This window comes from Oratosquilla oratoria, chromosome 15 (genome assembly GCF_046742065.1).
Source record: "Oratosquilla oratoria isolate Oo_2021 chromosome 15, ASM4674206v1, whole genome shotgun sequence".
Classification (NCBI taxonomy): Eukaryota; Metazoa; Arthropoda; class Malacostraca; order Stomatopoda; family Squillidae; genus Oratosquilla; species Oratosquilla oratoria.
Window position 1 is genome coordinate 15,951,969 of NC_134791.1, and position 24,684 is coordinate 15,976,652.

At 37.1% G+C, this 24,684-nt stretch overlaps 1 protein-coding gene across 7 annotated transcripts in view; it reads left to right on the forward strand.

The window, feature by feature from the left end:
* The window catches only part of SNF4Agamma (SNF4/AMP-activated protein kinase gamma subunit), an 812,417-nt gene that overhangs the window by 455,999 nt on the left and 331,734 nt on the right, over positions 1-24,684 (forward strand). For 6 of the 7 annotated variants that reach the window (XM_076198594.1, XM_076198595.1, XM_076198589.1 and 3 more), the window contains 4 exons: positions 921-1,099; positions 6,467-6,562; positions 10,884-11,041; positions 14,610-14,697. In XM_076198594.1, coding sequence (XP_076054709.1) covers positions 921-1,099; positions 6,467-6,562; positions 10,884-11,041; positions 14,610-14,697 — 521 coding nt within the window. The remainder of the gene's footprint in view (positions 1-920; positions 1,100-6,466; positions 6,563-10,883; positions 11,042-14,609; positions 14,698-24,684) is intronic. The other variant, XM_076198591.1, reaches the window with a different exon arrangement.

Consider the following 24,684-nt stretch of genomic DNA (forward strand, 5'->3'; position numbering starts at 1 on the left):
GGGTATTTCTCAAACACTTATTTTGCAATAGCAGGTTGATAATTGAATGGTATATATGTGAAAGGAAAATTTCCTAGGTATTTAGATTGACAAGCATGATTATGGACAATGTAATGTAGATTTTTTTTTTAAAACAATTACAAAGTTAGTTTGTTAAACACCAGCTTACCTTAAGTTCTTCAACTGTTACTCACTTACGTTACTGTACACATATTTTCAAAAGTGGGGTTAATTAGTTTTGCTAATCGTAGATTATGAAGTAGAATGTGTAATATAATGTATTATTTTATTCATCCTTACCGTAGTTGAAACCTTGACAAATTGTGAACTAAATACAAAATTTTTCTTGTAATAAAATGTTACAATTTTTCAGTATAACTTTGAGTTAATCATTCAGCTGTGTTAATTGAAAATTGATATAATTAGCTCAGTCGGACATGCATTATTATGTGAATAATCATAAATGAAAACAGAGTAAATTAGTTTTTATAAAGGGGAAGATTTCAGATTTATATACCAGCTAAAATGTACATGTATACAGTTATATGTGGACATTATTATTTTATCAAATGTGAGAAACTAGTATTATAAATTGTATGTGTATGAAATCCTCATATTTTACCTCTGAAGAAGAAGTGATAGGTAAGCTAAATTTGTCATGAAATACTCCTGTGGAACTAACCAATTAAAGGCTTTCCCAATGGTGTGGGTTAAAGGAGCTTATGATTAAGCTGCCTAATTGGAATACTTTTAAAACTTAACCACTTATTCACTAATATGTATGTGTGTATATTTGGCTACTTTATTTATTATTGTATTTTCAGTTAGTATTGCAATTTTTCAGGTATATATATATTTTCTAAATTTTTATGCTTATTATTTGTATTTTTGTTTTTTAACTAACTTATTTGCTATTACAGTGGCAACTAGACAGCGCCGCAAATCTGGTGATGATGTACTTAATTCAACAACAAAAGAAAAAGAAAAGAAGAAGGAGTCTCCAGGATTCTTTGATTCCATCAGGCCGAGGTCAAAGTCAGATGCCTCACGCATGGCAAAGAAACCAAACCTAATGACAACTGTTAAGAATAAAGTCCAGGTGGGTGTTTACAAGAACTTTATTTTATTTTCCTTCTGTTTATTGATTTCTATTTGGGTCTGAAAAATTCACGTTTTATGGTGAGCATAATAATTTTGGAGTACTTTCAGATTTTGGCATTGTAATTTGTATTAATGTTGTTTGTGTTTTCAAATTTATGTTTGGGGGTAGTTCTTGTCATAATTTTTTAGCCTTTTTAATACCATTCTAATTTTTGTTTTTTTGGTTTTGATAATGAAAGGTAATTTTAAAACTATTTGGGTAAGGCTCAAAGGCTTTTTTAGATAGTCTCTTTTCTGTTATTGCATTTGTTGCCGTCTTCAGTGGTGTTTGAATAAGATTATTAGCATTCGTATAACTTACCATCTTTCTTGATTTTTCAGACCCTCTTATAACCTATGTTACTTAACCTTGCATTTGGTGACTGCACAGTGTGGTGGCCAATTAGTAAGATATAGGAAGTTCAATGCTGGGAAGATAAAATCTCATTTCCATTCAGAGTGTCATACAAATAATGGAAATTAGAATTTATTTTCTGTAATGAAGGCTTTCTAATGGTGTGGGTTTGGGATTAACATTTATAGATTCTAATGCTGGTTCGTTTTTAAGTGTGAGTCTGCTTTAGCTTGATGGATGATTAATGATTGGATTCCTTTTATTCTGTATTACTTAGCATCATTAGTAAGTGCATTGCTTAAACTGGTAATTTTTGTAGGTATAGTCACTATGGATGTTAGTTATGAACACATAGTAAGAGCTTTTCTATGAATGCAGTTACGAACGACCCTGCTATGATACTACAAAATTTAGTTATACCCTGCAGTAAGAGGTGATTAGGTGATTACAACTTCAGCGTTAAGTTGTTACGAGTTATCAGGAGTAGTCTCGGCCATTGCCATCTAAAGAGATTAACAGATAAAGAGATAACAGATAACAATTTTTTTGAAGACAGCAGATGTTTACCTTGGAAACAAATAAGGCATAAATGAATTAACTTATTTATATTTTGAAAACAAATGTCATTGATATGAATTCAGGGTAATTTTTTTTTATGATCTTTTTAACTACCTCTCACGTTAAAAGTACATCATCGTTTTATTGATTGTAAAATAGAACTTACATTAGATCATCATTTTGTAATCAGCCAGCATATCAGTCTGCAATTTAATCATAGGTTTATTCTAAGATGGCAAAGTATTGTTTATTTTATACATAAGTTAGGATGTGATCAAAGAGAGCAATAGATTTCCACGATATGTTTATATCTCTTATAGTTGGACATGAGATATAATCTTGATCTATTCCATATGAAATTAGATAAATGAAAAGGAATAATTATGTGAAGAAACTCCAACACAGGAACTTTTGATTGGCACAATGTCATCTGTTCAGAGTAGTTTCACTACCATGTGGTATAACATTCCTGGTGCTTATATATTTGTTGTAAAATTTATTTATGTTTAGGAAAACCTTAGTGGAAAATATATAAAGAAAAGTATATATTTTTGTAGAAGAAAAGTTGTAAACAAAAGGTCTTGGTGGTGGAATTATAGAATAAATGTGGTCGTACATGCTGTCACAAAAAGTCGTGTATTCACACGGGAGTTTCAAAACCAAAAGTGCATCACAACTTGAATTTGATAAGGCAAGTACAATAAGTGGATTTTTTTTTTTTTTTTTCTCCCTCTCTCTAGCAGACCCATACAGTCACATATTCAAATTTTTAACAACTTCTGTTGGAGTAATTAAGACTATACACCCTATTTCTGCCCATTTGCATTATTTTGTTATATACATATTAGAAATTCATGAAAAATAAGGTTTAGTTTCAAACATTGAAGGGCATTTCATAGAAATAGCAGGTGACATTTCATACAAATAACAGATGATGATATTTAGCAAAGTTCATAATAATTTTACTTATTATTGGTATTACCAGTGAAACTGCTTAGATTTTTTAACTAATAGTTGAAAAATACATATAAATCATTCAGAATAAGTCATACTAAGAAATCAGAAAATTTGTTGTACAAGAGTTATCAGTTAGGTCAATAGGTTTGGGTATACTTGTGAAATTATACCTAATTGTAAGGTACAGGTCCCATCTCCGTGCTTTCAGTGATCTAAATAGGGTTCAGATTGATTTATGCTTTCCATCCAGGACTTTTTCTTCATTTAGGTAATTCCGATTCATCTGTATGGAGAACGCATTTCTTTATGCTGTCAGATACCCTGTCTTGTTTCTTGTTATATCCTCTCCTCCTATACTATTAGATCTTCTTTGTCGAATTTGTCCAAATCTTTCAGTTCTGAAGACAGCAATCATGTCACTTCTCTCTCCTCTTTCTTCCAGTTTGTGCTATTCCAGCCTATCTAGTCTTTTCTTGTATAATCTTTCAGCTGCTGATATCTGCCGTCCATCATCAAAATCTGTTGATAACCACACTTCAGCTGTTTTTCCTCCATTTTTTCACATAATAAGGGTTGACAACTAACAACCACACTTCCTCTACTATGATTAGTAATACAGAAATATTTCCTCACTATTACTACACAAACAACAGTCCAGAATTTCTTCCTAGGGAGAATAGGAGGCACTGGGGACTGTTGGGAGCTACTATGGGTCTGTGGGTAGTGTGAAACGGCAACAGTTATTATTGTTATTACTTTTACCAATCTTCTCTATAAAGTTATTTTTCTCGGTGAATACCTCTTATTATGCTGGGAATGTGTGGGTGGTACTCAGCTGTAGGCCTAATCAGAGTAGATAATAACATAAACGATTGTTGTTTTTAGTTTCACAGAGTGTAAACTCTTCAGGCCTCCTCACAGGAAAGAGAGATATGTTTATGGGGTTCCATCTCTTCGTCTCCAAGTTGATATCTGTACAGAAAACTTTGTTTCTCGTATCCTTTAGACAGTTTCTTATAACCTGACACTCTCATTCATCTGAACACTGCAGTCATATGTCTTGTCTTTCTTTAATGATGTCAGACCCAGTAATTGTCTATACACACACATATATATATATATATATATATATATATATATATATATATATATATACACACACACACACACACCAAGGGCATTTTCCACCTTACAAGGAAGTTAGGCAAATACACATTCCCATTCATTCCACTCCCATCCACCACTCTTTATTCCCTCTCATCTTAGCTCCTCATGGATAACAGGTCATCCCTGTACCCCACACACTGCCCTGGGTCACAGCAAGACCGCTTCACTTGATCAGCGACCCCCCTCTCTATCCCCTCTTGCAGTAAAATAGAAGGTGGAGAGAAATCCCCTTTGGGCTGTGTCAAAATATCATTAATACATAACCATTCCCTTACCCTCCTATTCCCCAACCCCTCCTTTGCATCACAGTATTATCTGTACACAGCCATTCTCCACTCACCCCTATCTCCTGCCTCTCCCTTCCTTGCTCAACAGACATTCCTCTCTTGCTCAGTGCCCCTATCACCCCAGCCATCCATTTCATCCTTGGTTGTCCCCTCAAGTTCACTCCATCCACCTCTACCTTCCACATCTCTTTTACTAATATTTCTTTACTCATTCTTTTCATGTGTCCAAACCATCCCAATACTCTCACCTCTCCCTTATCTACCATATCATTTTCCACCCCAGCTCTCTTCATCACCTCATTTCACACTCTATCCATCCTTGTAACCTCTACCATGCTTCTCAGACATTTTATCTCGAACACATTTAAAATTTTCCTCTCTGCATCTCTTAAATTCTAGGTTTCTGCCCCCACACAATGCTGTTGGCACAATCACCCCTTCTTATAAATAGTCTCCTCTTTGCATTCATTCCCAAATGTCTATTTCTCATGACACTTTTCAAACCTCCAAGGCATTTACTTGCTTCTCTCAGTCTACAATTTACCTCCACCTCAACTCCTCCCTTTCCTGCAACATGCGATCCTAAATACCTAAAGCTATCCACTTCCCCCAGCCTCTCTCCTTTAAGACTTACTACTTCCAACTCACTGCCATCCTCTCCCCTTGTACATCTCATCACCTTACTCTTACCCACATTTACCTTCAAATTTCTCCATTGCATACCTCCCAAACTCCATCACCAACTCACTTAATCCCTCCTCTGACCCTGCCACAAGCATAATGTCATCAGCAAACAACAGGTGGCTCACCTCCCACTTTTCTCCATTTTCTTTGACCACCTTCAGTCCTGTGCCCATTACCCTCACCTTTACCTCCTGTACCACCCACATCCATGTACACATTGAACAGCCTTGGTGACGTGATGTTAATTGTAATCTTTCATAATATGGTTTGTCTGTTAGATTGGGTATCAAGTTGGTTGCTGTTCTCTGTATTCTTTCTATTATATTTATATTCTTTGTAGGGCCCATAAAACTGCTGCATATTCTAATCTGGGTCAGATTAGGTTTTCTGATTTTTTTCCAACATCTTTCATGTAGTAAATATCCAGTCTTTCATTAAAATTGGAATCAGCTTCTGTGTTACTATCTGATTGGATGAAGAGGAGGGGAGTAGTTTCTGGTTTTAATCTCTTTTCTTATTAAAAATTCAGAGAAAAGATAATTATCAAGGCTGAAGATCAAGTGCCAAAACCTTAGGGTTGCATTTGTATATAGAGGTGAAGATATTGATGGGTCTTGCTTGGTAGGGAAATGATTCCGTCCAGTGTTTATCTTACAGGACCATCTAGTTTAGGTTCCTATCATAAGACCCACCAAAATAGATTATTATGAAGATATAAACAGTATCACATAGATTATTCCTAAATGATATCATATGGATTAGAAAATTGTTTGGAATAGTATCATAGTACATAATACACTGACATTTTCAATATATTGTGAGTATATTATATTCTTTGGGAATAAGATGTTCTGTGGGAGTCTACTGTATATACAGTATATATGTTGTGCATATAATGTTAGATTATATATATATATATATACACATTCATGTACATATGCTTTATAATATTTATTCTGAGGAGCTGCAATGTTAAGGAATACAATTCATTGGTAACATAAGACTCTTTTTATCAAATGTGAAAATTGACAGTGTCTCGAAAGAGAATATAATGTGGAATTTTTTTTTAAATACTAAAGAGTTTATGTGAAATATGAATGTGATATAAAAATTCTTTGCATTTTAAGTGAAGTTGCGAGTATCTAGATTAAGATTAAGTGAAACGTATTTCACCTTGATAAAAAGAGTCCAAATTAGACTGCCCCTTTAATTTTTGGGAATGTGTTGGTTTGTTTGCCATTTTTCCCTATGTCCTTTGGCATTCACTTCTGCTCCTCCAACCTCAACACCATCACGGACAACTCTTGTCCACTTAAAGAACTGGAGTGACGAGAAGGAGCGAAAACGAAAGGAGAGGGAGGCTCAGCGAAGGGAACGGCAAATGATGCTTGGACGGTTCTCAAAGTCCTGTCAGGTAGTGGTGACACTAGCGTCCAGCTCGACCCAATACACAGTCATTCTATTGCTCTTCTTTATGCTTGGCAAGGTTGAAGTTTAGTTAAGGAAAGGTGGCTATGCTAGTGAACTAACTCATAGCTTGAACTTTTTAACTTTCTTTATTGTTTTTTATTTGTGATTACAGTATTGTTCAATTCATTTTATCATGTTGGAGTAGATGTTGAAGTAGGCTGTTATCTTCTTACTCTTTTGTTTGACACTACATCAGTCATCAGCATAGAACAGTGAAACTTTATTAATTTTTTTTCTACATTGCACCAAGAAAATAAGTTAAAACTAAATTTCATAAGAATTAATGCTTATTGTTTTATTGACTTTTATAGCCTCAACCTTTCCAATACTTTGTATTCTGTTATATGCTACAGAGCTGACTGCTTATAGCTGTCGTTGTGGCCTTGAAGGGGTGGAACAGAGATGTAGATCAGTCGTTATTGTATTTCATAATTTCCTTGATAAACTTACTAAATCAGCATATACTGAGACATCCTTATAATTACTAGTGATACTTCGGTATGGCTTCTGAAACTTGGGAGCATAAAAAATAACTTTTTTTAATTTCCAACAAATGAAATGGATTTCTCTTAAGTGGGCTGAAAAAAGTTTATTTCTTCTATTATCAGAGAGAAGGATGTTTTTGATTTATTTTTTATTATTAAAAAAAATAGCTTGACACATTAGGAAATAACCCGTAATTAATTTTGAAAAGTGTGTCATAAAGAGTATTGTGAGAAGTCACAATGGTGTAAGTTTTGATGTGAAAATTATGTCAGATTTGTTAATGTGGTGGATACCACCGAATGATACATGTGAAAGTTTGTCATTCACTGTCGGCCTGAGTAGGTGTTTTGTAGTGTATTTTTGTTACTGCACTGAAGATGCAAATGGTGACTTTTTTTAGATTCTTGTAAAATAATTTGCATCAGTAATTTTTTTATCTTTTTCTTTTAAGATGCATGAGGACAAAAAGATAGGGTTTTATCATATTGCATGAAGCATCCAAATGAAAACAAAATTGTTGTATTTAAATTATCCTGAGGTTATATAATCATTTTGATTTTCTATAAAATGAACTTAAATTTTAGAAAAAATGTAAAGATTCCTGTATTTGTATGCTGTATTATATAGTCATGCTAGGCAAGTAGTTTATTGTATTGTAGTGTCCAGTTGAACAATGCATGGTAGATGATTTTGTTTAGATGATTTTATTTTATTATTGGAAAGAGCATTTAAGAAGATAGGATGTATTTGTTTTTTATTGCTTTGATTGGAACAAGATTTTTTTTTTTATGAATTTTGTTTCTTATCAATAATTGCTTAAATATCTAATATATAAAATGTTTAGACTAGACATTGGTGTGAGGGCTGTTATCTTCATTTGTATCCTCAGAATTAAGAGAAAAGAGAAGATTTATTAGTTTGGTGACAATATTTGAGTGCTAGTGAAGAACAAGTGAAGTCAATATATAATGCAGGAATGGCGTCTTCATTTTATATATATTTTTCATTTGAAATATGACCATTCATATCTGATGTAGAAAGATTCATTTAGCCTGAATGTTTTTTGAGAAATGACCGATGAGATGTAGGTTAGATTTATTTTAATTTTGTATTTTTTCATAGTAGTATAGGTTTGAAACAAAGGATTTCAGTAGATTGCAGAAGAAAACAGTGCTGACAGAAGACCTTTCAGTTCATAATAAAGCAAGATGCCAAATTTATCATATATATATATATATATATATATATATATATATATATAATATATAATATATATACACGTGTGTGTGTGTGTGTTTTATTGATTTACCATTGTCTTGGATCATATGTTGGACTTATGATAGACAGCTATTACCCTCCCAGAATAGAGCGCAGAACTTATATATGGCCCAATCTATGGGTCATATTGTGACCTTAACCTCAGTCCCCCCTCCCCTACCCACCAAACTCCTTGCCCACCAGACCTAGAGTGCCAGCTTACATTGGCGTGATGCATTTTCAGCGCAGATCAGGGACTAAACTTGGATTGCTCTTGTAACCAAAGTTAGTAGATTGACTGAAGGAGTTAGTGGTGAAGTTTGGAATGATGTATGAAAAGAGGAACCTGAAGTTAAATGTGGGCAAGTAAGGTAATGTGATGTGAAAGGGGTGAGGGTGGTAGCAATTTGAGGCGAGTTTAAGGGGTGAGAGAGCTTTAACTTCTTCAATACTATGATGCCTACATAGGCGTCATGAGGTGCGAGTTGATATATGAGAGTGCCGACATCGGTGTTTTGATAATATTTATTTTGTAGTTGTAGCTGAGTGACCCCTGAATTCTGTGAACTGGTTTAATCACATTTTCTGTGTTTATTAATACTCAGAGTGAAAGAGAATGGGCCATACAGCATTGACTTCATATTTCATAAAATGAGTAGTGTGATGCATTGTACATTAGGCATCCAATGCTGCGTGCGAGAATTTTACTGGTATTGAAGAGGTTAAGTATTTAGGGTAACATATAGCAGGGAATGGGGTTTGCAGATGATTTATAGAGCATGTAAATGTCTTGGAGGAGAATGAAAAGTGCCACGAGAAATATGTAGGTGGAGATGAATGCAAAGAGAAGCTTGTATGAGGGAATGGTTGTGCCCACAGTACGACAGTCAAACCTCAGTTTTTGTATGATTCGGTTTTCATACTGTTCGGTTTTCGATGACTATTTTCTTATAAATTTTGTTCCAGATTTCATACATCTGCTTGGTTTTCGGAAACTAGGATAAAATGTCGTCAAAAACCTGAATCATATGAAAACTAGGGTATATGAAAACGGAAGTTTGACTGTATATGAAAGAGACATTTGGAAGTTCAGGGAAACGAAAAGGAAGTGCTTTAATGTTTTTGAGATGAAATGTGTACGGAGTGTGGCGGAGGTTACAAGGGCAGGTAGGGCAAGAAAGGCAGAGGTGAGATTGAGAGTGGGATTGGAGAGTTGGCAGGCAGAGTTGATAAAGAAAAGTACTGGGATGGTTTAGCATATGAAAAGAATCAGTGGAGATTGACTAGCAAGAAAAGATGTAGAAAGGAGAATTGGATGGAAGGAACTTGATGGGAAAATCAAGAATGAGTTAGATGGATGGGGTGAAAACTGTTTGAATGCAAGAGAAATGTGTTTTGAGATATATGTGTGTGTGTGTGTATATATACATATATATATATATATATATATATATATATATATATATATATATATATATATGATGATTATTCATTGTGACAAATTTGAGAACAGAGACAAAACGAAAACACGAGAAGAGCTTTGAGTTTTATTACCAATGTTTTGACACTGGTCTTTTTCAGGGTAATACCTTGAAAAAGACCAGAGTGTTAAAATGTTGGTAGTTAAAGTCAAAGCTCTTCTCATGTTTCCATTTCCTCTCTGTCCTCAAATATATATATACAGGGTGTCTCATTAAAATGTATGCACACTTTGAAGGACCGTAAGTGCAGTATTTTTTTTTTTTTACATTATTACAAGGTTAAGGCTTTAAGTTAAAGAATGTGATGAGCTTAAAGAAAATTTTAGTCTTTCCCCTTAGTCCAGTCTAGTTCCCCCATCTCTTGCGTATATCCAATATCACAGTTACTCGTGATGTCATGGAATGAGTACATTTTTCTTAGACACCCTGTATATATATATATATATATATATATATATATATATATATATATATATATATATATATATATATATATAATATATATATATATATATATATATACATGTATAGTATGTTATACATTTGGCATCTTGCCTCGTGTTATGCTTCATTATACATTTTAAGAAGAGATATGAATTAGTATTTTGCTATTGTGTGTACTTATTGTTGTTCTACTCCTCCATTGTTGACGCAGCTAGTATCATTAATATATAGAACATTTATTAGCTTGAAGATATTTTTCATTTAAATTTGCTATTTCACTTTTATTTTCATTTTGTCTTTCAAAGAGTTTCAGTTAGCTGTTGCTTATTCTTATAAATTTGGAAGTAGTAATCATACTAGGCTAGGACTCTTCAAAGTGGGCTTGAACTATTTTGCTTTGCTTCTGCAGTTCTGTCTCATCACACGGCTTTTTGAAATGCACAGGTTACAAAATCGACTTGGAACCTCAGAGTGTTTTCTGCACCGTCATGAAGGATATATGGCCATCCCAGTAACTTGGTACTCTGTGATATAACATTGATACTTTTAACAAAACATTTTTGCTCTCAACTAATATCAACAACTTATGTTCCCCAGCACACCTTAGTGTCACCAACGACAAACAGCAATCGTAGTGGGCGAAGGAGTGGTGATGCAACTCCGGTAGAGCAACCTCCCGGAGATGAGGTCTATCACACATGGCATGCTGGAGGCCCAGGCATTGGCACCTGGAGGGCACGGTCATCAGAGAACAAGTGAGTATTGCATTGATAATTTTGATCAGAGTTATTACAGATAAGCAAATCTGGGCATGTTCCTTGATGTGTTCCTTGGTGCATTCTGCTTTAGTTTGGCCATGGTTAGCACTCCCAAATTATTAAAGCAATATAGGTGCCAGTATTGTATGTGGCTCACCTTTTGGATGTGGCCTACAAAAATTTTCTTTGGTGTAGTATGTGGCCTACCAGACTTATTTTGGTAGTTTGGGAGCACTAACCGCGGCCAAACTAAAGTGGAACGCACCTAGGAATACACGGAGGAACGCGCCCAGCTCTGCATATAAGATTTGTATTTACTAAAGTATTAGGAATGGAATGGCTGGCTACCTCTCTTGTGATGAGGAAGAGGTCCATGGTATGTAGATACTGTATATAGTTCGACCTAATTATAGTAAGTATGAAGAGATATGTGCTTGTGGGGTCTTGCTTTTGTTCTTCATTTATCATACTTAGGAGCTTAGATGAAAGGTAAACAATTGAATGTAAGTGGAATTAGTAGGAATGGGTGCCCGTCTTGGCTGGCTAACTTCCTTAGGGCTTAGGAGGAATATAGATGTGATGGTTTAATGTCACAAACTCCCCCCTATTGGGAGGTTAGGACAGTGCCCCTTACAGAGGACTTTGTAGCGTGGAGTTTAATGAACAATGCCCTTGGTTCAACTTTGCCAGTAGCAGGATTCAAACCGCCATCCCCTCGACCTTTGTCACAAGTAACTATGCCCTAACCCACTTTTAATTTTGTTCATGGTGCTGCATGAACTAGACTCTTCCAGGAGTTGACATATATGCAGAAATTTGCATTTTTTCACATTCTTCAGATGTTGTCATTTTCAGTTTGTTTCCATGACCTCAAGATGCACACCTTCCCAAAACAAAGAGTTCTTTTTTGTCAGTTTGGTCCACTCCTTTCAATCACATGCAACCCATTCACAACTTTCTCTTTATTTCTTTTACCCCTTCAATATGGGTCACTCAGCTACAACTACAACATGAATATAATCAGCATGCTGGTGCTGGCATCCTTGTATACCCACTCACCCCTCATGATGCCTACGTAGTTGTCATTGTATTCCAGGGGTTAATGATAGCAAGTCAAGCAATCTTTGTTTCACCTCCAACCTTACTATATGTATGTCAGATGAGAGACCAGTGACAGATACATACATGTTGGAGTCCTGCAAGATGGACAACTGCCATTTGTACAGACATATGTGCCTAGGACATAAACCCACTTTGGGAATTGGCCCAGGACATAAAAGACCACCAATTCCTGAAGTGGGTTTATGTCCAGGGCCCAAATGTCCATACAAGTAGCAGTTGGCAAGTGTAGATTATGTAGGTTGTGGTACACTACATGTGGAATTGGTGGTGAAATTCGGGCTGAGTTCTTGGCTTTGATTCTCCAAGTTAAGGTCTAACTACAATATACATGGCAAGCCCCCAGCAAGGCTTGGAGGGTTGCCAGAAACATATTATATATATGTACAGTTGCCATATCAGGTGAAGGAAAATTTGGAAGGTTTGGTCGCATTGGTTGAGACATCAGCCGATAATGTGCAGGTACTGAGGTGCAGGGCCCTTTGTCCAAGTAGAAGGCTTGACCCAAGATGCAGCAAGGGCTATTGTTCAAGGTAGAGAACTTGACCCAAGATGCCGAGAATCTATTGTTGTCAAACAGGTGCAGTCAGAAAGGTCGGTTAGCTTGGTCACAGAAAAATGGAAGCCCCAAGGGAGACTGTAGACTTCGTTGAAACTACACCTTTTAGCATATGTGTTGTATTTACCTAGTTGTATTATATGGGAAGGGAGCTATGCTCATGGTGACCTGTCGTATCTTTCAGCATCAAGTTTGTTCTTAAATTCTTGAATAGTATTTGCACACACTGTTGCCCTATCCAATTTAATCCAGGTATTCACCACTCTGTGTGGGAAGCTATTCTTTTTCAGATCTCTTCTATAATTATCCTTTTTGAGTTTCTTTTCGTGTCTTGTTTTTCCGTTGCCCCATTTTAATAAATCATCTCCATCTAGAATTTCCATTCCTTTCATGATTCTATAGTCAGTAGATCTCCTCTTTCTCTTCTTTGTTCCAGAGTTGGTAGTTCCAATTTGGACAATCTTTGTTCATATGTCAATTTGGAGAGTGTTGGTGCCATCTTTGTTGTTGCTCTTTGTATTCTTTCTAATTTCTTTATATTCTTTTTAGTACTGGGTGTCCATAGTGTTGCAGTGTACTCCAATTTTGGTCTTATTAGTGTAACTAATATTTTCTTAATCATTTCCTCATCCAAATAGTCAAATGTTACTTTCATTGACCTTAGTAGGTTGAAGGTTTCTCTGACTATTTTATTGATATGTGTGTCCGGTGACATGTCTTTGCTGATTATTCCTCCTAGGTCTCTTTCCGAGCTAATTTTTTTGACTTCACCAGTTTTATAATTTCTCAATATTTTATTTTTAATTTTTCCAAACTCCATTATACTACACTTCTTGGTGTTAAAGTTCACTTCCCACTTTTGACTCCATTTCCATGCTAGTCATCGAAGGGAGACACAGCTACATTGAATACAGAGATGATAAGAATTAACCACTTCAGTATGAGTCAAATTCTCACATGCAGCATTGGCTGCCATATGTACTATTCATCACACTACTGGCATTATAAAAAATGAAGTCACTGATGTATTACTCGTTCTCTTTTACTCTGAGTAATAATAAACACAGAAAATGTGATCAAACCAGTTCACAGAATCCTGGGGTAACTCGTATACAATTACAAAAAATATGTAATCAAGGTACCGATGCCAGCATCCTAGTGTACCCACTTGCACCTCATAACACCTACATAGGTGTTATTGTACTGAATTGGTTAAGAGACCTAGATGTATAGATTTATGGTGTACGGAACAAAAAGGATCTAATTTTGAGATATTGGGGTATGTAGGATGCTGTTGTTTATATCATACCATACCAATATCCAATTTCTGGTAATGTTGTCTTATCTATTTATATACCAAGAACTTTTCCCCCCTTATAAGGGAGATAGCCAAGTCAAAGGCATGTACCTACTCCCATTCCACTCCAATCCACCAGTGTGGCCACTCCTTGGCTTTTTTGCCAAGATCTTGGGATTTTTGCCATCATCTTGGAATCTTGGATATACATACATACATGTACATACATATCTTGGATATAAATTGTAAAAAATGAACAAATCTTGGATTTTTTTGCCAAGATTTGTTAATTTTTTTTTACAATTTATATAAATTTATATAATTGTAAAAATAAACAAATTTTGGATTTTTCTGCCAAGATTTGTTAATTTTTTACAATTTATATCCAAGATTCCAAGATGATGGCAAAAATCCCAAGATCTTAGGAAAAAAGCCAAGGAGTGGCCACATTGCCATCCACCACCCTTTCTTCCCTCTCATGTTGTACTACTACTAAAAGATTATATTTGAAGGTTGACAGTATCATATAGATTATCTTTGATGAAGAAAGGTAAATATCTTATTCGTTCTTTATCTTCTCAACCCAACAGATCCACCCCTCTGTCAAAGGTGATTGACTTGTTCCGAAGCCACCGGGGAGAATCAGCAGAAGAGCGACAACGCAGAAAGTCTGGCGGGGTAAGTGTTAATTTCTTTTTTCACGTGGTATACTTTATATATATATTTTTTTTAGGATGATGTTCGGTGATTTTATGTAATTGAAGAGTGGTTCCTAAACTGAAAGAGTATCAGGCTTTAAAGACCTGCAACAGTTTGGGTCCACTTATCAGTTAATTAAAATCAAAAGAATGAACCAAAACAAAATATTTAAAGTATACCACTGTTTTGAATAGGTTAAAATGGATCTAATTGTTGATGACACAAGGGTGTAATTTTTACAGTGTTGATAAGGAAGAACACACTACCAGAAGACTTGTAACACAAGAAAGGTATACAGAGCAAAATTGCTATTTATGTAAGAAGTTGTTGTTGTTGATGTTCGTTAGACTGTCTGGCTGAGCAGTCCCATCTCCAAGAGGAATGCCACATGTGGAACGAGGTTTTCCCTCAAGTCCTTTATAGAATATATATTGTGTTGTTGGCATGTGTGATTGTTTACAATGTAGTCTTCCATAATGTGCCAAATAGTATGGGGTGAAGTGTTACATCCAGGGCAGTTGTTTGCAGTGCAGTCATCCAACCTCTTCTGGTAGGTTAGAAGGGTTGGGTGGTGGCTGCATCACAATCTGGCCAATTGGACTCTGTCCTTTCATAGGAGAGAGGATTCAGAGGGATGGATATCAGTGGGCCTGTAAGAAGTAACAACATTATGGTTCTTTCTGTTGGAAAGTTTAGAGCTGACTGACTTCAGGAATCTATTCCTGTAATGACATAAGTGATTTTTTTATTCTGTGTTGAATTTCCCCCTAAGAGAGATTGTAAGTATAGTGAATACTGGCTTGTCTATCCACCTCCAGAACCAAAAGGGGTGAAGATATGACTAGTTGCCAAACACATCCTTATGTAAATTGAGTTATTGGGAGAGGTGGTAAAGCAAAGTTAGGAGAGCAAAGCAGAAAAAGAGCATAAGCTAAATTAAAAAGCAGATCAGATTCTTCTTACTTAGTATGATGATTAATCTCCATGCTGACATGTATGGAGATCTGGAAATGAGTAATATATAGATCTCAGGCTTGTATGAAAATATAATGAGAGAAGGAAATGATAAGGCTAACGAAAAGAGGAGGTGCAAGGAGCATTGACAGAAATGGAAGCTAGAAAAGTTCTTTAATTTGAAGTATATTGTGAAAAATACTAGACAGAGTGATAAGCAGCTATAGTGGAGTGCTTAGTGAGATTGTTTAATGTGTATCCTTCAATGTATATCCAAGGGAAGTAAGTGTCCCCTTGAATTAGTGGGGTGCATATATAGTTCCTAGGATTTTCCTCTTTCTTTTGTAAATTCTATTTGAACCTCATCTGCTACCATCATTCCGTTCTTTTCTTTTCTCCATGCTACCATCATTTTCTCAGTTGTGATCATTTCTTCCTCTTCATGTTCTTCTCCTTCCTTGTACACCCCTTCTTCATGTCACACATCCTGTACTGGGTCTCCATTCAATGATTCTTTGAAGTACTCAGTCCATGTCCCCACTACTCTGGATTTTTCTTCCCCTTTCTCATATTCCATCTTTTTGTTCCTTCATCACTCTTCACCTCCACTTAACCATTTCATTATGGTGACAATCCATGTTTTGTATCAGATAACCATAGACAATATTATCCAGGTAAGAGAGGAAAGCAGTAGGGGATAAACCAACTCTAGCCTTTGGGCCGTATGGCACTGTGTCTTGCCGCATTATTTCTGACCTGAGTGGTATGGCAAGGGATGGGAACGACCTTTCATCCACACGATACTAAGATAGGAGGGCAATAAATGGGTTTTGCATGGACGAAGCATGTGTGTGGGGTGTGTGTGTGCTTTGACTTAACCACCTCCAGACTGGAATCTAGATTGATCAAATCCCCAATTTCTTCTGGGTGGGGCAACCTGATGGCTAAATGAAATCACCTGTATGGCATTGAACAATATCTGTAGGGAGCATTGTTATAATGGGATTTAATTAGTGATGGTAATTATTTCACTGTTATTTACATCCTTACATGTCACTCAGATTTATGTAATCAGTTTCATTCAGCTTGATAACCTTTTCACTACACAAAGATATTCCCTTCATCTGAATGAAATAACTGGCAACAGTCAGGTCAAATATATAATTGTAAATAATGTGAAAGGGTTACCCTTTTGCTGCATGGAGGATTTTCCCAACTAAGTAATAAAAGATCACCTGGTGGATGTCGGAACAAATGTACAAGTACAGTAGTCAGTCACATCGGAATGCCCCTCCTATGTTCAAAACGTTATTCATCCAGATTAACTTTTTCACTACATTGGAGGACCTGATGTATTTTATTCTGGTACTCCCCATCATTTGATTTTATTTATCTCCGAGAATAGTCCATTGCTAGTCAAAGGGATGATAGTTATTTCTAAACACCTTTTTCTTGTACTTGATGCCCATCACCTTTCTCTCTCCATCTCTCTCTCTCTCTCTCTCTCTCTCTCTCTCTCTCTCTCTCTATATATATATATATATATATATATATATATATATATATATATATATATATCTATATATATATATATATATATATATATATATATATCTTTCAGTCTCTGTCGGACTTCTTCCACTTGTATACACGCTATCATATTCATTTTCCTTAGTTGGCCTTCCTTTTCTCTTACACTTTTCCCCCCACATCTTGTACTTGTAGCCTCCTCTGGTCATCCTTCCTCCCTCCCTTCCCACTTTTTTTCTTCCGTTGCTTTACCGCCTTGCCCAGTCATCGTCATTCCTCTTTTATGCTCCTCCTCCTCCTCCTCCTCGTCGTCGTCGCCGCGTTACTCGCCCTCTTTGTCCTGCATTTCCTGTTCGTTTATATTCGTTTGATTTTTCTTCTTTCTTTCCATTCGGGTCATCCGCCTCCTCTTCCCCGCGTTTCTCGCCCTCCTGCATTTCCTCTTCGCTTACTTTCGTTTGATTTTTCCTCCTCCTCCTCCTCCTTTTGTCAATCCCTTCCACCTCTTCTCTCTCCTTCTTTTCCTCCTCTTGTCTTCACCCTTCTCACCACCTCTTCACCCCGCTTCCCCACTTCTTCTCCCTCCTTTTCCTCCTCTTTCTGCATCTACGCCTCCGCCTCCTCGAGGCTGTTGTGTTTGCTTTACCTCCTGCTCTGCACAGCGCAGTCACGCGAACAAACTGATTGAAGTATGTGGCACGACCAAACTGGTGATGGTGCAAGAGAGACGGTGGTGTTAGTGACACATTGGTGGTTGACTCTTGGTAGGCGATGGTGTGAGATGGGTGCAAGAGGTATTGCTGGTGATTGTCGTTGTGGTTATTATTGGATGCAAGGATTATGGTGGGAGGGAGTGCACCGAACATGGTGGTGTAAATTTGTTGCAAGAGGTGTAGAAGGTGATAATGTAAGGGGTCGTGGTGAGGTGGGAGTGATTGTGGTTGTAGTAAAGGTGTAATGGTACAAAACTAGGATCCCCCGTTCCCTACCTTGGGCCATAAATAGGTTAGCATTTTAATTGTCAATCTTTGTATATTTTATTTTGGCGAATTTGTGGCCAATTTTATTAAATGGAGAGATAGACTTAGGGCGTTGTTGGGGTCGTGATCTATCGAGATGTTCGTGAAAGGGCTCTTTGGTCGACGTCAATGGGAGCTCCGATGCCATTTTGTGGGGATTTTCCACAAATTTGTGTCTGAGAAATATACTCACATGGGATGTTTTGTGAGCAAATTATATGTTGCAATGAACTTATTTGTGTATATGATAATCCCTTTTGGGGGGGAAAATGTGGAAATCCAGATTTCCTTGTGGGAATTTTGCGGGAAAAATCTCTCATTTGTGGGATATGCCTAGATTACAGTTGGCAACACTGATTACGGGAACTGCGAGATGACGCTGCGACGAACGCTATGGCTAATTTATTTAACTGAATTCTAGTCTTTGCATTTGATGTCGCCTTGACTGAAAGGCTGTTTCCTGTTACCTTGGGGACGCGGGTCTTCTGAAAAAGAAATCAGGGGGCAATGGATTGATTGAGAGGTGAGTTGAGGAGGATGGAAATCAGAGGACACGTGTACAAGAGAACGATGTTGGTGGTGATCGCGGTTTTCGTGGCTGGGGCATAGGAAGTGCTTGCAAGTGCTTATGGTTCGTTGTGGGATGAAGATGGAGAAGGCTGCAAGCATGGGCGACACAGCATCAACATGCTGTGTTTTCCAGAGATGGCCGAAGCGTTGTGAAAGCTGCTGCATGTTGACGGTGTGCCCGCTGTGGCGTATGTGTTTGTAACTCCTCCCCCTACCAGTGCTACCACCCACCCATCCTCTCCCTCTCCCTCGCTAGGTGTTGCAAACTTTCAACTTTTCAAGTCCAATTTCCAGTGGCTGTACGCACGGGGTAGGAGGTGGGATGATGTTTTTCGCTGGCGGTTGACCAAAAAGGGAATCCTTTTGAATTTGTTTTCAGTTTCGACGCATCAGCAAACGGTTTTACTCAGTCATTGACGTTACCTCCTCGAGCAGATGAGAACACGTCGTTCGTGACAGTTTCCCTTGAGTAGAATAGGAATACTACGGTAATTTCGTAATCACTGTTTCATCATTAACTGCAACAGTGTAAATGAAATAATATTACTGTGTATATCCCCATTTCACGACAAATTATCATGAACACAGTGACGTAAATTAAGAACAAGTTGCACTGCGTAATTTTTTTTCTTCCGAAATAAAAAAAATCAGTTTTCGATCAAATGCATATCTTCCTTATGCTCACGTTACTGTCTTCATATTGAACCACTTGATTAATTATGGACTATAGTTTGTCAAAAAATGTGCATCCCAAAATAATAATAGAGATAAAAAAAATGGGGTTGTACTTTTGTCCAGGTTTCTTAAATTAAAATCGTCAAATGAACTGTTTGGCAACATCAAGGGCTTGATGCACCCATTCATATTATTTTTAATTTTCCCGCCAATTCTAAAAAGAGGGAAGGCAAATATTTCCTAAAAAGAGAAGGAAATCTGTGGTGAACTGATGGGAAACTGGCTGTTGACATGAACGATCGCACGTGTCCAAGATAAAAAAAGAAAGAAAGAAAGAAGAAAAAAAAGAAACGTTGGGCAAGTAAGCGCGTGGCCTTTACCACAACCGCTTGTGATGGCGCCAGCGAGACTGAAGTAGAGGCGTGGTACAGAACAGTGATCAGTTAATCGTGATCAGTTAAACTCCTTGATCATCACTAAGGGGTTTTCTTTTATTTATTTGTTGGTTTGTTTGTTTATTTATTTGATTTCATTCTACCTCCTCATGGGCGAAATGTACAATCAATTCAGGTTCTTCACATAAACATTGAACAATAGCCAGGAGAGAGACGATGAATTAGGAAGCGGGTGAACAAATCGGTGATGATCTGCATAGAATCCGTTGGTGGCAGGTGATTTTATTCAGTTGAGGGAAGTCTATGGGCACTCAGTGTGATTGTAGCATCGGTGATATCGATGGATCACGTTGGAAGACGCTTGCCGACGGCCGAAGCAAAGGCTGCCTCATCTACCCAGGGCCAGGGGCAGTCACTGAATATTTATTTTATTTTATTTATTATTATTATTATTTTATTATATTTATTATTCATTTATTATTACATACATATATATTTTTATTCGATTTCGTTACTGACCGAAATGTTTCTATTGTAACATGGCGTCAACCTCTAAGTAATGTCTCCTTTGGTATTACGTGGGGCGACCGATATATTTTCTCTCATTTGATTTCGTCATAAACCGAAATATCTATTTATCTTTGTAACCATGGTGTCACCAGGGATTACGTGGGACGAGAATGTTGGCGTAGTTCGCAATGATGAAAGATCTTGGTTTAATTCATCCGAGAGGCGACTCGTGGGCTTAACGAAGAAATGCGGTTAATAACGAATTTGAAAATTATAGATTGCTTGTAGATTTCAAATCATGAAAGTGGAAATATGAAATTAAAATTAATGAAATTCTATGAAAGAAAGCAAAATAGAATAGAATAAGAGTACAGTAAAATAGAACTAAATGAGAATAACCAAGCCCGCTAGAGGAGAAAATATACATAGATGGAAAATTTAAAGCGTTTCACTTATTTCAACCAATTTACCCCGTCTTTAATAGTAGTGATAATAATAATAATAATAATAATAATAATAATAATAATGACTAATAATACCAATACTAATGATGATTGTCATTATAATAATGACTTGTTGCTAATAATGACTGTTGTTGTTTTCTTTTTTATGTTCTTGGCGCTGTTGTTGACATTCGTGTTATAATTAAATTATAATTCATTGCTAAAAGTACTTATTTATCATTTAGTGCTTTTGTTGAGGAGATAAGATTAACGGGGGGAAAGGGTGGTGGACGGGCGTGGAAGGGGTGGGAGTATGTACGTACCCTTGACATGGATACCCCCCCTTATAAAGGAGGGAAAAGCTCTTGGTATATATACAGATATCCTTTGTTAATTTTGTATGAACGTACCAGTTGTCGACAAGTCTGTCGAAATAAAGACCAAAATGTGATGACGGAGCCTTGTTACAAGTCTTTCAAGTACATACATGTTTGTACGTAAGTATACATTTATGTATGTACGTATGTATACATTTATGTATGTACGTATGTATACATTTATGTATGTACGTATGTAAAAACAAATCACTAAGCACACGTGATAACAATACTAGCAGAAACCACTTTGGAAAATTAAAGAATTGAATACCTAACGTTTTCGTCTATTATCATAATTCTTTGTACCCTGACGATGTTTTGAATAGACGAAAACGTTCGGTATTAAATTCTTTTATTTTCCAAGTGGTTTCTGCAAGTATGTATGTAAGTCATGTACGTGAAAAAACAGTTCTTGGTAGCTGTGATACTGCCTTTGTAGTTGACATTTTCTCGTGTTGTGATCATTTGTCCTGTTTGGGCAAGAAAGGGCGACACTTTGAGAGGAGATCACCCGCGGTCGAATGCCGTCTGAAAGGCACAATTGGTTGCCAAACTATTGGGGACCTGGCGGGCAGCGTGGCCAAACACCGTCTTTCGAAATGGGGTCAAGGCGACATGACCTTTTCTTTCGTTCTTTCTTTCTTTCTTTCTTTTGATTTTTTTATTTTTCTTCGTTTTCCTCTGTCTCCCACCCCTCTCTCTCTTTCTATCCCTCTTTCTCACTATTCTGTCTCTCTATTCTCTCTCCCTCCCTCATTCTGTCTGTCTCTCTCTTCTTCCCTTAAACTCCCCCCTCACACTCTCTCTCTCTCTGTCTGTCTGTCTGTCTGTCTGTCTCTCTCTCTCTCTCTCCCTTAATCTCCCCCACCTCTCTCTCTCTCTCTCTCTCTCTCTTTCTCCCTTCCTCTCTCCCTTAATCTCCCCTTCTCTCTCTCTCTCTCACTCTCTCTCTCTCTCTCTCTCTCTCTCTCTCTCTCTCTCTCTCTCTCTCTCTCTCTCTCTCTCTCTCTCTCTCTCTCTCTCTCTCTCTCTCTCTCTTCCTTCCTTCCTCCCTCCCTCTCTCTCTATCTCTCTGTCTCTCTCTTCCTCTCCCTCTCTCTCCCCCCTGTCTTTCTTTTTCTCTCCCTTCGGCGTGGCTCGGAGTTGAGAGAGGAATGAGGTGGGATGGTGGAGCATTAACTCAGTACCGTATTTATTTGGGCGTATTATGAATAAGATAAAATTACATCAGCCGGAATAAAACGCTTGGTATTATCTCGTACGGAAATTTGTATAACAAAAACATATCTCTTTGTAGTACATTTTACTTTTGGAAATGTGCTGAACCACACATACATACACACACACAGACACACACACACACACACACACACACATATTTATATATATATATATATATATATATATATATATATATATATATATATAATGTTTGGTATATTACCGAGAGTGGTCAATGTGGTTGGGGGATGTCGAGGTAATTTATTGAATATTTGGGACCGCCCCCCCAAAAAAAAAGAAATAATAATAAAATAAGAAATAGATAAAATAAAACAATGCAAAGTATAGGAACCTTTTTTGATTAACGTGATTAGGAGAGCAGAGGATAGGGGGAAGAGCAGTGTGAGTTTAGGAGAGGAAAATGGTGGATTGAGCAAATGTTTCTGATAAAAACAAGTCACATGTTTACATGGAGTTCCATGGACAAACGAACAGCAAACGACCTATTGGTCCTTACATGGCTGTTGCGGTACCTAATGTATCATGTAGAGTATGTGAGAAATATTTAGTAAATTATAAGGACTTTTCTCTGTGTGTGTGTATGTGGGGAGGATTTATAGCCCTAGGAAATGCGTATGATAGGATTGACAGAAGCTTTGTAGTGTTTTTATAACAAATATAGTTTCTCCCCTTGAGGACATTATTCCACCGAAGAGACGAAGTTATAGAGTTGGGGAAAAATGGCAGAAACAAGAACGGAAGGATAATAGAAATTGAAATTGACGTGCAATTTTTTTTCCCTGTAGTTGTAAAAGAATGGTGTACGAATGGATGGTATTTGTGATGCTGCCTGAAGGGATATCTCCCCCTCTTCTCTTTTTCTGCACGAGGGGACAGAGAGGTGGGGTCTCCGATTAAATGAAGCGGCCTTGCTGTGGATGTGCTGTGTCTTGATGCGTTGCTTCTGACCCAGGGTAGTGGGCGAGATGCAGGGATGACCCGTCATCCAGGAGGAGCCAAGAGAAGAGGGAATGGGAGTGGAGTGGGTGGGAGTGGAATTATGCCTTTTGACTTTGGCTACCTCCCTTGTAAGGGGAAAAAAGCCCTTGGTATATGTTTGTATAAAAGAATACTGAGTGACTTGGATATAAGTATGTCGCTAAATTCCTTAAGATATCGACTGCGTAAATTGTATAGTTATTACCTTAAACGGGGATTTATGGAGCATATAACGAGCATGGCATTATGGGAAATTGTTGAAATTTGTCAGAATAATTTGCATGAGTAGTAGGGCATGTGCGAGCGTCGGAGACAGATAGAGTGAATGGTTTGAGGTCATGGCAACGTGCCGGGGCTGTGTGATATCGCCATTGTTGTTCAACATGTATGTCGATGTTGTGGTTAAAAAGCTAAACAAGAGAATGCTGAACAAGGACAGTTTGCGAGAAAGAATGAAAGGACACGGGAAATGAACCAGATGTTATTTACTGATGACGTTGCGCTTGTGGCTGATTCTGAGAGAGACTCGAAGCAGTTGTTCACTGAGTTTGAAAGGGTAATGTAAGGGAAAAAGGTTACGAGTGAATGTGAGGGGAATGTAAGTGATGAGATGTAAGGGAGGATGATGGCAGTTTGGATGTTTGTGAGAAGGGGAGAGGTTTAAGAAGGAAGAGATTAAAAAAAAGACTGGGGTCACATTCTCTCTCTCTCTCTCTAATGAATGTCTATGTGGAGTAAAATTATTATGAGAAATATAAGTTTGAAGAACATTGTATGAAGAATAGGCTCTATCCAAGGTGTTGTGTAGAGTAGAGACTTGAAATAGAAAGAAGACGGAAAGTAATTGATTGAATGGTCTTCGTGTTTGAGAAACACGACAGTTGTTAGTAGAATGGATAAAAGAAGAAACGTGGAGAGGAGAACAGGAGTAAGACGAAATCTTTCGGATCGAGTACATAAGAACATAAAAATCGAGGAGACTGTAAGAGACCATAAGGCCTACATTAGGTAGTTCCATGTCCGTTACCACCTTTCATCCCTGTCCATAAAAATTATCTTATATTTCTCTTAACACAATAAATTGTAAGCCAGGAAAGATTTGCAAAGGAAATGTGGAAAGTAAAAGTGGATGGAGTGAGAGCAAGAGGAGGACCGAGAACGAGGTGGAAGCATGAGGGGAAAAGATATTTAGATGCGAAATGTCTGTCGAGCAAGAAAGAGAGGGAACAAAAGATAGACGTGAATGGAGATTGTGAATGAATGAAAGGATAAT